The sequence below is a fragment of the Jatropha curcas genome, chromosome 9 (genome assembly GCF_041381405.1).
Source record: "Jatropha curcas cultivar XTBG-Jc1 chromosome 9, XTBG_Jcur_1.0, whole genome shotgun sequence".
Classification (NCBI taxonomy): Eukaryota; Viridiplantae; Streptophyta; class Magnoliopsida; order Malpighiales; family Euphorbiaceae; genus Jatropha; species Jatropha curcas.
In genome coordinates this window covers 25,951,387-25,965,146 of record NC_143159.1, presented here as the reverse complement: position 1 = coordinate 25,965,146, position 13,760 = coordinate 25,951,387, and the positions used below count along the sequence as shown (strand labels likewise).

The window sequence follows — 13,760 nt, the reverse complement described above, 5'->3', positions numbered from 1 at the left end:
AAACTATAATAAAAAAAATAAGTTAGGTAGTTTTTTTAAAAATATAAATTTCATGGTTTCAAACCGAATCGAACCTTAAGTTTACAATTGGTTACGATTTTAGAATCAGAATCGTTAATCATGGAGTAGTGCTGATTATAGTTCCGATTTGAAATTAAGTCGTGGTCATCCCTATGTGTGTATACATAAAATTTCTAATTTGATTTCTTATAAAAAAAAAAAAATTATAGTTGAAAATAATTATATTAGGATTTGAATAACCAATCCAAATAAATACAAAATACAAATAGCCCAAAGATAATAGGACCTCTGTCCAAAAACTATATCACTAAATTGGATAACATAATTCATTTCTCTTATAAGAAATTTTAATGAAAACAATATGGTAAATTTGAAAAAAAAACAGAGAAATTCAAAGAAAGTAAGGATTTTGATAGAAAAGAAGAAAAAAGATAAAGAGAGAGAGAGAGAGAGAGAGAGAGAGAGAGAGAGAGAGAGAGAGAGAGAGAGAGAGGGTCACGCAGTAACCAAAAATATATGTTTCAAAGTACATAAATACAGAGTTTCAATAATGGTATGATGTTACTGTATATATATATATATATATATATATATATATATATATATATATATATATATATATATATAAAAGATATATGAGAGAAAGAAAGAAAAAATGAGATTAGTTGAATGGTCTGTGTCATATAAGCTCATGTTTCCTTCTCCACAGACGTAAGACCTCCATAGACAGATAGAAGCAGAGCTGTAACCAAAATGAGAGAATAGAAAAGGTAATACTCCGACAGGCACCCCTTCGTAGATAATTTACAAAAGCAAGGGTTGTAAAAGAGACGCGTAGCCGACAGCTTTGACAGCGACATAAAAGTAACCAAAACCCATCGACGAAGAAAACCAAAGGAAAGGAGAGAAAAAGCTGAAATGCAAATGCTATAACACTAATAAGAACAACCTCAATTCCTTCTGTGTTTTTCTCGTTTTCCTTTACAAGATTCAACAATGGAGGGTTGTTCTGTTGCCAATTCCTCTTCTTCTTCGGCTTCTTTGGGTTCGGTACGCGGTGGTGGCAGCAGCACTAGCGGCGGCGGCGGTAATGATGATAATTCAAGAAGATATGGGATTAATATAGCTGCATCCAATTTGATACATGCTCCATTGACGACACTTTTGGAATACTCTGGTATTCTAGGAGGAGGTGGTAGAGGAGGAAGCTTCGCAGCCGTTTCTTCTCAAGAACGGGAACCGTTGATTCTTCCTTCTCCTCCTCCGTCTGCTGCACGGTCGAGCAATGGTGGTCACCAAGTTACAATTAGGATAATTGGTGCTTCGGAATCTAATACTGCAGCTTCTGTTGAGGCTTTACCTTCGTCGGATGATCAACAACCTGGTGGTGGAGCTATCATTTCTGAAACCCTAGTTGATGATGGCATCGCGGACGACCCTTCTTCTTCTTCTTCCTCTTCTTCTTCTCCCTCGTCTTCTTCTTCATCATCGTCGTCGTCTTCTTCCTCTGCTCCTGCTTCTTCATCTTCTTCTTCTTCTTACCAGAGATATGATATTCAGAATTTCGCTAGGTGGATTGAGCAAATTCTTCCATTCTCTTTACTGCTGTTTCTTGTTTTCATTCGCCAACATTTGCAAGGTATTAAATAATTTCTTCATTTCCTGTTCTTTTTAATTAATTAGAATAATTTAGTCTCTTGTCCAAATTTTATTGTTAAGAGTCTCAAGTCAAAGATTTTCTTTGATTAGGAGTGTTGAGAGATTATATTGTAATTGTATTTCTTGTATGTCGTCAATCGATTACATAGGTCTATATATAAGGAATTCCTATGCTACCTAGCTATTTAGGAATACAAATCATAAACTAATTAGGAATCTAACTCCTAATAGAACTCTATTTACAACTAATCCTTAACACTCCCCCTCAAGTTGGAGCACAGATGTTAATCATGCTCAACTTGTAACAAACTACTACTTTCAGCAAAGCACAATACCATACTCAGCAACTGTACGCACTTCATTATAGCAATATAGAATCCCAAACCAAATAGTAGCAGCAGAATTAAGACAACACACTTAGGTTGTCGAAACAAATCTCACTGACCCAGAAAACAGCTCCCAAGGCTGTTTCAAGCTTCCATAATCAATGCCTCAAAGAGGAAGCCCACAACTTCCAGGCTATTTCAAGCTTCCATAATCAATGCCTCAAAGAGGAAGCCCAGTAGCGCTGATATTCACAAAAGCAGCAAAGGAAACTCTGGCAAACGGAGCACACCACTGAAGGCCAAGAACACAATGCAACTCACTGGGGTTGCACTGCTCTTGACAAAGGAGAAGGTTCAAAAGCAAAATACCCATAACTGCAGCAAAGGTGCAGTACCAAACCCTAATGCGATAAGGAATCACTAGCAAATCACCGAAAATTACCTAAACCAATTGTCACAGCAAACGAAAAATATGTTTCCTCAGAAAATTAAAGCAACGACAGTAGCAGAGGACTGCCCGACACAGCTGCAATAGAATCGCAGCAAACAAACCTATTGAATAAGCCTAAGAATGATGATGCAACTCACTGGGTTGCACGTCTCTCTTCAAGCCAACGTCAGAGAGAGGATCCGGAGTGAAAAAGACCATTGGACATGCGCCAGCGTGTGAACCAGAGCAGGAAGAAAGAGGTGGCGAGTGGTGGCCATTCGCTTGGAATCCGGCGACTGGATTCTAGGGAGTTGTTGATCGGCGGCTGGAGAATATCCTGGGGTGAGTGGTGAGGCAAAATACTAACCCTAGAAAGGCTTCCTAGGGTGGCAGTGGCTTCTCGTAAGGGAAGTTTCGGGAAATTTCTTTTTTTTTTTTTTTTTTTTTTGTGAATGGAAGGCTCTGATACCATGTTGAGAGATTATATTGTAATTGTATTTCTTGTATGTCGTCAATCGATTACATAGGTCTATATATAAGGAATTCCTATGCTACCTAGCTATTTAGGAATACAAATCATAAACTAATTAGGAATCTAACTCCTAATAGAACTCTATTTACAACTAATCCTTAACAAGGAGGAAAAGAAAAAGAAAAATGTAGGTTTTTAGATATTTACTGTAAATTTTGGATTATGCATTATTGAATTCCTGGTACTTCAAATGCTTGTTTAGCTAAAAATTTGTTTGAATTTTAATTTATTTCAGGATTTTGTGTTGCATTGTGGATTGCTGCAGTATTGTTCAAATCAAATGATATTCTGCGGAAGCAGACAGCACTGAAGGTTTTGATACTTGCATTATGACTAACTTGGAATAGACTGAATTCGTAAATGTTATTGGAATGTGAGACTATTGGGTTTATGCTAATTTCTGCAGGGGGAGAGAAAGAAGTCTGTTCTTGTAGCCATAACTGTTGGGTTTATGCTTCATGTGATGTCAATTTATTGGTGGTATAGAAACGATGATCTTCTATACCCATTGGTATTACTGCCTCCGAGCACAATTCCTCCTTTCTGGCATGCACTGTTTATCATTGTGGTGAATGGTAAGTGCTTGATATAAGTTTTTACATATGCCTATGAAAAGTATGCATAACCTCTTGTGTAGTAATATCTGCTTCTAAATTGTGGTGAACTTCTAGAATGGTGTAATTTCTTTTGATGAACCACTGTTCAGAATATATAATTTTTGTCCTGTCATCCTATTGACTAATTCATTTAGTTTCTTGTTTTTGAGCTGAAGTAAGTAAATTAAGATTCAATAAGATTCTTTTCTTCTCTTCATATCAATATTTATTTGATAGAAAATACTCGCTAAACATAGATTATCCGCAGCGATGTAGTGTTCTGTTAGCTCTCCCTTCCATTGATTAGTTGGAAGATTGAATGTCCTATCTGGATGTTGTAACACAAATTTAAGAACCATATCTTGATGATGTTGGTATTTCCTCATTGAAAATGGTCTTTGTGTATAGGACTAGAAGGCCTAGAAGCGAGTGCTTTGCCTGCTTCTTATATATATGATAATGTTAGCATGATTGTGACCTATTCTTCCATACTGTTGTTTGTGATATTTCTAAATATGTCATGTTAGTTGATAGTTGATACTACGGGAACTTTTATTGTAACACTTTGTTCATTGAAGTATTAAGTGGTTCATGAATGTTCTTTAATGGAATACCATGTGGTTTTGCATCTTCTAACGATCCCTTTCTGTATGTAAACGAATAGAAAAGGTGGAAAATAATACCTTAGAGCAGGTTTGTTTTCAGAAATTGTCCATTTGTCTAGAAAATTTTCTATGATAACGGAAGATTGTTAGAAATGTGCTTGCCAATCAAAAAACAAATAACTTTTTTATTGGAACCATTATTTCCCATCTTTTCCAATCTTAAAGAGATTTTGGAAAACATGCTGACCACCTATGTAAGGGTTTTCCAAGTTCTGTTATCAATTCAAAAAGCTAAATAACTGTGAGATGGTTTTCTTTTTCCATAGGTAAAGATGATTCTATTTTTTCGTGATAAAATGAGTGAGAAAAATAGAGATGAAAATTGGAAAATATCTTTCTCAAAGTAATCACACCCTGAATTTCGTTGTTATTGGTTAACATATCTGTACGGCCTAAACATTCTCAGTAACAGTCTTCTCTTTCAGATGCTATGGTGCGGCAGTTAGCAATGGCCTTCAAATGTATACTTTTGATGTATTACAAGAATAGCAAAGGGCACAACTACCGTAAGCAGGTCACTTGTGCAACTGATTTCAGACTTCTATGAGCACTAGTTTGCAATTTTATTCTGTTTTACATTTCTTTTCTCGAATAATTGACAGCTTGCTTCTTTTCAGGGTCAAATTCTAACTCTTGTTGAGTACTTTTTGTTGCTCTACCGTGCCTTGTTGCCAGCACCTGTCTGGTATAGGTTTTTCTTAAACAAAGAATATGGAAGCTTTTTCTCTTCATTAATTACGGGATTGTATTTAACCTTCAAGTTTACATCAGTGTTGGGGAAGGTATGCTTGGCTGCAGAAGTCAAATGCTGTCTTTTAGGAATATTAGCTTGATTTTTTTTCCCGTTTTCTGGAGCAACAACCTGAAAGATCATAATTTATTTAAATAAATGTATAGGTTCAGTTGTTCTTTACTGCATTGAGGGCTTTATCACGTAAAGAAATGCACTATGGTTTTTATGCCACAGCTGAACAAGTAAGTGGTCTTCTTTAAGCAGCATAATCTCACTTTGCTACCTCTCTGTCTCTAGATTGCCCTGGAATCCTTATTGGTGCTCAGTTTATATCATGAATTCTTTCTTTTGGTAATTTCTTTTTCGCACATCTGATTGTTGCCATATTTCAAGATGTTTGTTAATAATGTTTGTAGGTCAATGCGGCAGGGGATCTCTGTGCCATTTGCCAGGAAAAGATGCATGCACCCATTTCACTGCGCTGTAAGCACATATTCTGTGAAGATTGTGTATCAGAATGGTAATTTCCTCCCCTTCTGTGTCGCTAAATTTGTAAGCACTTGTGTGTATATATGCATTATCTAATAATTTCGTATTTGAAGTTTTGAGGTAATAAACTTGAGAATAACCAAAGTCGTGAAGTTTATATGAACCAACCAATTAAACCTTTTGCTCATCCATGAAATTTTATGTTTGGTTTATATAACCTCTTCTGTTTCACTTATGAAATGATGATAAGTGTTCAAAGAACTTTTAATTAGTGACTCACTGCTAATTTGCAGCTTGGAAACCTTCATATCTGAAATCTGAAGTTTAGATAATGGCACATTTATGACAAATTATGAATTTCAGCTGATGTGTTTTGTTCTAGAAGGTTTGAATTTTCAACATTATGTTGTGGTTAGTGCAAGGCATGGAATAAGCAAGGGGTGGGTGGAATAAGTGTTACCCCCCAGTTAGCAGCATTATGATCTGATTCTTCTGCCATTATTCATCATAATATTGTTATCCAGTTTTCCTGGTCAGCTTTTCTGATATTATTTTTATGATAAACATTACAAGCATGATGTCTTTTAGCACCATATAAAAATGTGGTGGAGAAAGATTGTACCATATAAAAATGTCTTTTAGCACTCTGCTGGGAAGGAATATTAGATTTAGAAGTGGCACTGATGTTGTGGTAGTACACAACAAGCAAATAAATTGCGTCACCAATCTATATATCCTTCAATGATATTCCCAAATACTCAATTTGTAATTCCATTCATATCTTCAATTTTTTTTAAAAAAAAAAAAAAAAATCTGTGAATGAATCGTTTCAGTTTGCTTGTTACTTTCATGAAGATTGTTTTGTTATCTTAGTTTCCATCATAGAGCACCTAGTTCACTGCACCATGCTTGTCTGGTTTCTTAATCTGACTATTGCATTCTTGTTTGTTTCCTGTTTTTATACTGAATTGTTGATGTTAGCGTTTTCTCATTTCGATTGCAAATTTTCCATTTACTCGTGTTTGTTTTATCGCCTTTCAGGTTTGACCGAGAAAGGACATGCCCATTGTGCAGGGCATTGGTTAAACCAGCAGATATCAGATCATACAGTGATGGTTCAACCAGTTTGTTTTTCCAGTTATTCTAAAGAGCTGCTGGTCGCCATGAACACAGCCATTGTACTTCCAAATGAAAAGTCATTTTGCTTTCCAGGTGGTTCACATTTTCTTACCCTCATGTGTAGATTCATATGATATCTGTAACCAGACTGACAGTTGAGTCAATATAGAGGTGGAAATATATGCCTAATTGCCTATATAAAATAGTATTATTTGTCGCCCCATTTAACATGTTCATATTATTAAATTCCCAATGGAAAAACCACCTGCCCTTTAAAAAAAAAAAAAAAAAATTATAGGGCTTAATTGAAGAATGGAATTTTATCTTAATAGTAACACCAATATAAATATCATATGCATAAATTACTGGCCTACAAAATTTCATAGAATAGCATTTTCATTTCCATTTCAAAAGAAAATACAATTAAACCATCAAAATGATGGTTTATGTAATTTATGGTTATCCAAGGAATATGTTATTTTTTATTTTATCGAATGATTTATAAATTAAACCATGTGATTAAAATTGAATGATTTTACTAAAATATAGGTGAAATTCACATATTCTTACCTATCTTTTGGAACTTTACATCGGTTATGGAGAGAGTAATATGACCTATCTCTAATTCGTATATTTCTTATTTCACTAATAAAAAGAAAAAAAAAAAAACTCATTGTATTCAAGAGAGGGAGAAGCACACAGGTTAGCAACTAATCAATTTGTACCAATAACAGTGCCAATATATGCATATATAATCAGGGATGACAATGAGTCAGGTGCACTATATAAAAATTCAGAGTGTTTACATATATTTAAAATAAATCAATTTAAAATTTATTACTCATCTGTCTGAAACAATAATTTTATAAGCAAAAAGAAATCCTGCAGAGCAGATGCTGACAATTAGACTATGAGGCTAACAGTCGTTAAAATGGTTTTAACATTATAGCAAGCGTAGAGCACATTTGAGTATCAAATATACAACAGTGTCAGCCCAGTAAAGACTGAAAATGAATAACAGAAAGGTAAATAAAGAGCAATAACATACAGTTACAATTTCCAACTAGCAAAAAAATATAGGACATGAAGTAATGATCTATTCAAACAGAAGGATTTGAGTACTTTTTTGGACCCGTTGCAGCACTATATGAACTCGGTCGGGCAGCACTCTGAGCATCCTCCAAAACTCCTGGTGGTCGGACAGGGTGAGGAGCGATGTCTCGGGTTACTTGCAGACTTGGATCAAGGAGAGCTTCAGTAGGCAGTGAAGAAGGTAGAGATGTGGGGTTAAAGTGTGTATTGGACACTAACTTGATAGGATAAACTTCAGTTACTTCCTCAGTGCCCTCATCCAAGTATACAACATCTTGCATTGTAAGCTGATGGTATTCGACAACCTCCCTTAGGAAACGATTCTCACGAGCATAGACTGAATTCTCATGTGCCAATCGAGCTTTCTCTGACAATAGAGTTTCAAGTTGAAGACGAATCTGGAATGGAAAAATGGAATCAGAATACAAATTTCTTAATTTTAGAAAATAACTTGTTTCAATCATTTTTTCCATTCACTAGGAAGAAATAACTTTTTCCCGTTTATTTTGTACCATTCAGTAGCAGATACAAAAAATTACAAAATATCCACGAACTCTTGGTCCTCTTTAACTATGAAATAAGGACTGTAAACCTGTAATTTTTTGGGTTTTCAAGGATAATAACATTTGCCTCCTGTTTAATATTGGGATAGGAATTTTTTTAATCATGACTTATGATCCTACAAAGGAGTAGACCTATAATCATCTATATCCCCTGATTACTTGGCTTTGATTTATGCATTAGATTTAAAGGTGTGCATGCCTAGATCAATTTCACTCTATTTGTCTGTCTACTGAAGCTTGATTGCAACATGAGAAGATGGCCATCTCCCATCCATCAACCTTAATTGCAACCACTCTTTCTCAATTTCTCCACTTTATCCCTTTCTGCTTGATATTTTTTCTCTCCATCTTCTTTTGTTTTTCTTTTCTTCTCTTCTCCAGAAATCACTAAAGCTAATAATAATACAAGTAATAGTTCTATATAATTTGGTTTCTAAACATGGCATAGACGAAAAATTTGTTGCGACGCTGAAGATAAATAGAGCATGTAAAGCATAAATTTCAGTTTTATTTGAAAGAAAAAATATTTGTATAAGTAGATGTACAAAATCATGCATAGAAAAAGCAACAAACTCCTTCTCTACATGGCATCATCATATGAAATAAGAATTTCAAATATGTAGCCTTTCATGACCTTAGCATGGTATTACAACTATTTGTCTCACTTATATGCTATACATGCTAAAGAAAATATATTTCAAATGCCCACCTGTAAAAGTGAATGCATTTCAATTGGCTACATGATCATTCAATGATATCTTTCGATGTTTTATTATATATGTATTACCATTTCGATTTTGAGAATGTGTACCAAATCTTAAAATCTGATTCAACTCCTGATTTGTAAAATTAGAAAAATCATCAGAAAATAATCCTATTTTCTACCTTGACCATAAGCCATAAAATCCAAAACTCCATAGCACAGCTCTAACAAGCACGTGCTACTCTGTTCTCTAAGATTAAAGCTTGAATCTACATTCTAACTTTGAATAAGACCACAACATTTGCAGATTGTTTTTCAGTTTTTGAAGACAAGGAATATATAAGTGATCATCACATTCAGTGCTAGCATTTTCGAGCCACTATAATTCTTTTTTTATTGTGTAAAGTAAGGACATGCTAAAGGTGCCTATTGCAATTTTGTCACAGTAAACGAAATAATGAAGTCTCTTCATTTGTCAGATAAATAGATAGATTTACATAACACCAAGCTGTCCCAGTTTCATATTTCCACTTTATCTTCTACGTTTTAATTCATCATAGAGCATCTGCTGGTTTATCAACAACCAATTGGCCTCTTTCCAATTATCTTAAAATTTAAAAAAAAAAAAAAAAAAAAAGAGAAAAGAAAAGAAAAGAAAAAGGAAAAGATGAAAATGATGAATAAACAGAAAAAGAAGTCAGAATGGTGTGAATGGAAGGAAATACATACCAAATCATCATCTTCTGGGCTGTCCCCCCTTTCACGATTCTCTCGAAGGATTTTATTTTCCTCCTCCAGTTGAGCACATCGCTCCTTAGCAAAAGCCAAATCCGCTTTAACAGTTTTTAACTCTCGAAGAAGAAGCTTTGCCTTTGCAGCCATAGCCATAGCAACCTGTTATACAAACCAACAGCAGATCATGCTTCTCACCATGAAAATAAATCAAGCTACTTAATATGAATCCGCTACACTGGATGTCATTCTCCATTCCCCACCAAAAGCCACTATATCTCTTTCTACAGTAAGTCTAAATTCAAGCTTCTATTGCTGCTATGGCTGAATGTTAAAACATATTTTGTTTAATCTTAGAAAAGGTTTCTCTTGTCAGCATATCAACATACAGCCATGTCCAGTGAAAAAAAAAAAAAAAAAAAAAAAAGCAAATTCATTGATAGCAAAATTTCTCAGAACATTACAAACCTCACATTGGCAATAGTAGGATACTGATCAACAAGAAAAGCAATGAAAGACAACACAAATTGAAAGATCAGGGCAGCTAGTTAGATTATAGATGTACTATAAGATAAAAAGAAAACATGTTGCCTATGTCCTAGAATTAAATAAATGTTATTTTATAATATGCAGAAACGCCAATCCGTCAGTTTCCAAGCCAAAACTACACAAGTTTAAGGCAACCCACACATGCAATATACTTCCATTATATGAACCAGTGACACAGCTGCCACCTTACGTCGCGAGATGCTTTAAGTTGAAGTTCTTGGTCAGTTTGCATCTGAGACTGTTGCCATGTACTACCACGATTAGTTGCCTGATTCTGTGCAGCAGCACCACTAGGCTTTTTCCTGATATGCTTACGAGTTTCTTGGATAATGTCAGCAGTCCTATTCTCCACAATAGTAAGACCCTCCTGAAAGTGTAAAGCACAATCATGTGTTTCAACAACACACAGAAAACAGGTAGAAAACTGTCAATTTGCAATTATGAGCTGAACAACAGAATAGCCAATCTTGGCCTGATTCATTGGTGGCCAAAGCTCTGCTGAAGGGTCGCCACAATTGCAAACCACAATAAATGGATCTGGCTATGATTGGCAATTCAATAGTTCAGACCATCTAGCAAGTTGACATGAAGATAAGGACTTTTGAGGTGATTAACCAAAACCTAAGCTTTATAATACAGAAAATGGGTATGCTGATTGTTGTGGGGTGTGCACGCACACACTGACCATCACACAAATCCCATGTAATTTGAAAAGAAATTTTCTATAGAGGCTCACCTCAACAGCATTGCCAATATAATTTAGGGAGGATGAGATAGCATTCAGTCCCTTCTGTAATTTAGGACTGTCTGTTTTTCGATGGCTCTCTTGAGATGGGTATGGATTCTGGTACTGTAAACAAGATATACCATATAAATAATTCCATCTTCTCAACATTCAGAAAATATGCAATAATAGACCTTAAGTGCAACAAGGTTATAGAAATACAAAACAAATAAGGAAAAATGAGGGCCACATAATTAATCAGCAAGTCGAGTATGCTAAAGCCTAAATCTTAGAAACTGATAAAGGTGAAATGTTTTATATTAACAAAGCAAGTTGTTGAGGACCTTGGTTTTAGTTGAATTGTGAGGCACTTGTTGCGGCGACTCCACTTGTTGAGGACCATTTTCATCTTCAAGAATAGATTTAGCTTTTCTGGCAAGACTACCCCAAAACCCTGGTTTGGATTCATTCAATTTATTTATTGACGTATACTCATAGGGCTTTGAGTCCTACATTAACCCATCAAGAAATAAAATTGAAGAAATATCAAAGAATTGAAAACACAATAAAAGGGATCATTTAAACCGAAAAGTTACTGGGAGATAATGAAAAATTCGATCTACGAACTAAAAGAGGTTACCTTTGAAGAAGAAGAAGAAGAAGAAGAAGAAGAATGAGAAGAAGAAGTGGTGGTAGTCGCCGCGGTGTTTGAAGGAGGAAAAGAAGAAGACCGGTTGTTGAAGCCGTAAGCGGAGGAGAGAGAAGATTCCCGATCGGCGGCGGAAGACGCCCTAATTGCTTTAGCAGCTAGTGAAGTTGAAGATGAATAGGAATTGACTCTGTCATCTTCTTCTTCTCCCTCCTCATAGGAAGTAGCAGTAGAAGTTGATGTGTGGTGCTTTCTCCTATAAGCCATTTTTTGTGCACAAATCTTTTACTATATAGTAATAATAATGATAAAAAGAAGAAGATGATGATGATGATTTCGTCTTCTGATCTTAAAATCCTTAATTCCCTTTTCTCTCTCTATCTGAACCTGATTGGCTTGGTAGCCGTAGACGAGTAGACGAAGCAGAGACACAGTTTTGAGGATCCGTTTACCAAATACCAATATCAAAATGGTATACAGATCTGTGTTTGCGGATTTGAATCTACAAAATGGTAATTTCACCGAGGGTGAATGTATAAATAAAGTTAAATAAAGGGGTGAATTAGTAATTAGCACATCTTTCTATTAAAATTATAATATATACAGTATTGAAATCCTTAATTGCCTCTCTTGCCTCCTCCTCTAACACGTAGCTCCGCCCCTGCTAGGGTATTAACTTAGCATTTCAAGCTACTATTAAACAATTAAATTCTAGAATAATTTAATTATTTAAGGATATAATTTTTTAATACTATATATATTATCACATATCAAAATTCATATATCATATAAAAATAAATTATTATAAATTCTACTAAGAACCCTACTCCTAAATTAATAAATTCAAGAATGATTTAATTATTGACAGGAATTATTAGGGATATAATTTTTAGTATCTACATGTCTTATCATATATCAAAATTTTAACTTTTGCAACTTCATATAAAAAGAAAGACATGTTATTAGATTTTTGAATACTCAATTGAAATATGTAAGCAATTTTTTATTTTCCTTTTCAATTTTTTAAGTATTAATTTTATGGCTTAATTATAAATTTGGCCTCTAAACTTTCGAAAAATTTCTATTTCAGTGACTCAATGGAAAACATTTGCAATCAAATGTCGAAATTGATAAATTTTTTTTAATCAGTGTCTTCGTTTCACGTGGCTTGTCAAAAACATGAATAGGATGCGTGAGACCCACTAATTATTAAAAAATAACGCCCTAAAGGATGCCAAATAGCTTGACACGTCTGACGTGTCAAGCAGCGAAGTGTAAATAGAAATTGACAAAATTGCCCTTAACCTTACTCCCAACACAACTTTCATTGATCAATTGGAAATCACTCTCTCCCAAAATAAAGAGAAACAAACCCTAGCATAATCGTACTTTAACACCAAATGAATCGAAGCCTTGTCTTAAAAAGAATCAAAGCACTATACTAAACGATTCACAGAGAAGAAAGATGAATCGTAGAGAAAAAGAATCGAAGAAGGAATTAATCACATTCATTGATGAAGGTTATCGTTGATTGTTAACTGTTTTCTAGTATCGAATCCATTTTCTATGTTTCCGTTTTCTTTGTTTCTTTGATTTTAAACAAGTTGACGCCTTTGTTGTTGATAGTTAATGATTTGAGAAATCGATTGCATGTGTGTTTTTTACTGAAGAAAGGGAAAGAGTTACTGTTTGTGTACTTTATATCGATGCAATGACAGTGGGTTGTGGGGAAAAATCCTATTTTCTATAATTTTTTTGGTTTTTTTGTATACAATATTGTTGATAAAATTTGGAAAGTAATGGGTGTTAAGATTATTAATAGTTGAATCAAATCAATGTTTAAATTATTTGACTATTACGTTAAATTGCAAAGAAGGGCACAAAAAAGGAATATTGAGGCAATTGCAATGTCAGACCAGTTGGAGTTGTTCCAAGAAAGAATAAAAAAGCAAATGCCCAAGCAAATGATTATGTACGCAGCCAAGAAGCAATAGCAAGGCAGTGATGGAGAGAAAGAAGAAGAAATGATTGATGATTTGTGTATTGTTGACTCTTGTGCACCATATTTTGTAGTTATACTTTCTTGTTTAAAATGATAATCCAGTAGGAATGATTTTGATTGTTAAACTTTAAGCTGCAAATATTTGTTGGAAGAGTTGAACAATATATGCAAATTAC

General features: G+C 34.5%; 2 protein-coding genes across 2 annotated transcripts; one reads left to right on the top strand and one right to left on the bottom strand.

The window, feature by feature from the left end:
• The first annotated feature begins 664 nt into the window (after nt 1-664).
• On the top strand, nt 665-6,773 carry LOC105638572 (uncharacterized). Its single transcript, XM_012222395.4, has 8 exons — nt 665-1,660; nt 3,204-3,280; nt 3,375-3,543; nt 4,655-4,743; nt 4,847-5,011; nt 5,127-5,204; nt 5,379-5,482; nt 6,493-6,773. Exons 1-8 carry the CDS (start codon nt 1,018-1,020, stop codon nt 6,596-6,598), a joined length of 1,431 nt encoding a protein of 476 aa, XP_012077785.3. The 5' UTR covers nt 665-1,017; the 3' UTR covers nt 6,599-6,773.
• A 708-nt stretch (nt 6,774-7,481) lies between these two features.
• On the bottom strand, nt 7,482-12,061 carry LOC105638583 (zinc finger CCCH domain protein). Its single transcript, XM_012222407.4, has 6 exons — nt 11,574-12,061; nt 11,278-11,442; nt 10,946-11,059; nt 10,400-10,576; nt 9,658-9,822; nt 7,482-8,060 (listed from the first exon to the last, which is right to left on the bottom strand). The coding sequence occupies exons 1-6, from the start codon at nt 11,847-11,849 to the stop codon at nt 7,671-7,673; spliced, it is 1,287 nt and encodes a 428-aa protein (XP_012077797.3). The 5' UTR covers nt 11,850-12,061; the 3' UTR covers nt 7,482-7,670.
• Nucleotides 12,062-13,760: the final 1,699 nt, after the last annotated feature.

Bases quoted from the DNA above. Each gene is read 5' to 3' on its own strand.
- LOC105638572 (XM_012222395.4), top strand. From the start codon at position 1,018: ATGGAGGGTTGTTCTGTTGCCAATTCCTCTTCTTCTTCGGCTTCTTTG. The intron at 1,661-3,203 runs GTATTAAATAAT...AATTTATTTCAG, and splicing joins CATTCGCCAACATTTGCAAG to GATTTTGTGTTGCATTGTGG. The intron at 3,281-3,374 runs GTTTTGATACTT...TAATTTCTGCAG, and splicing joins GGAAGCAGACAGCACTGAAG to GGGGAGAGAAAGAAGTCTGT.
- LOC105638583 (XM_012222407.4), bottom strand. From the start codon at position 11,849: ATGGCTTATAGGAGAAAGCACCACACATCAACTTCTACTGCTACTTCC. The intron at 10,577-10,945 runs GTGAGCCTCTAT...TTACACTTTCAG, and splicing joins ATATTGGCAATGCTGTTGAG to GAGGGTCTTACTATTGTGGA. The intron at 9,823-10,399 runs GTAAGGTGGCAG...TTTGTATAACAG, and splicing joins AACTTAAAGCATCTCGCGAC to GTTGCTATGGCTATGGCTGC.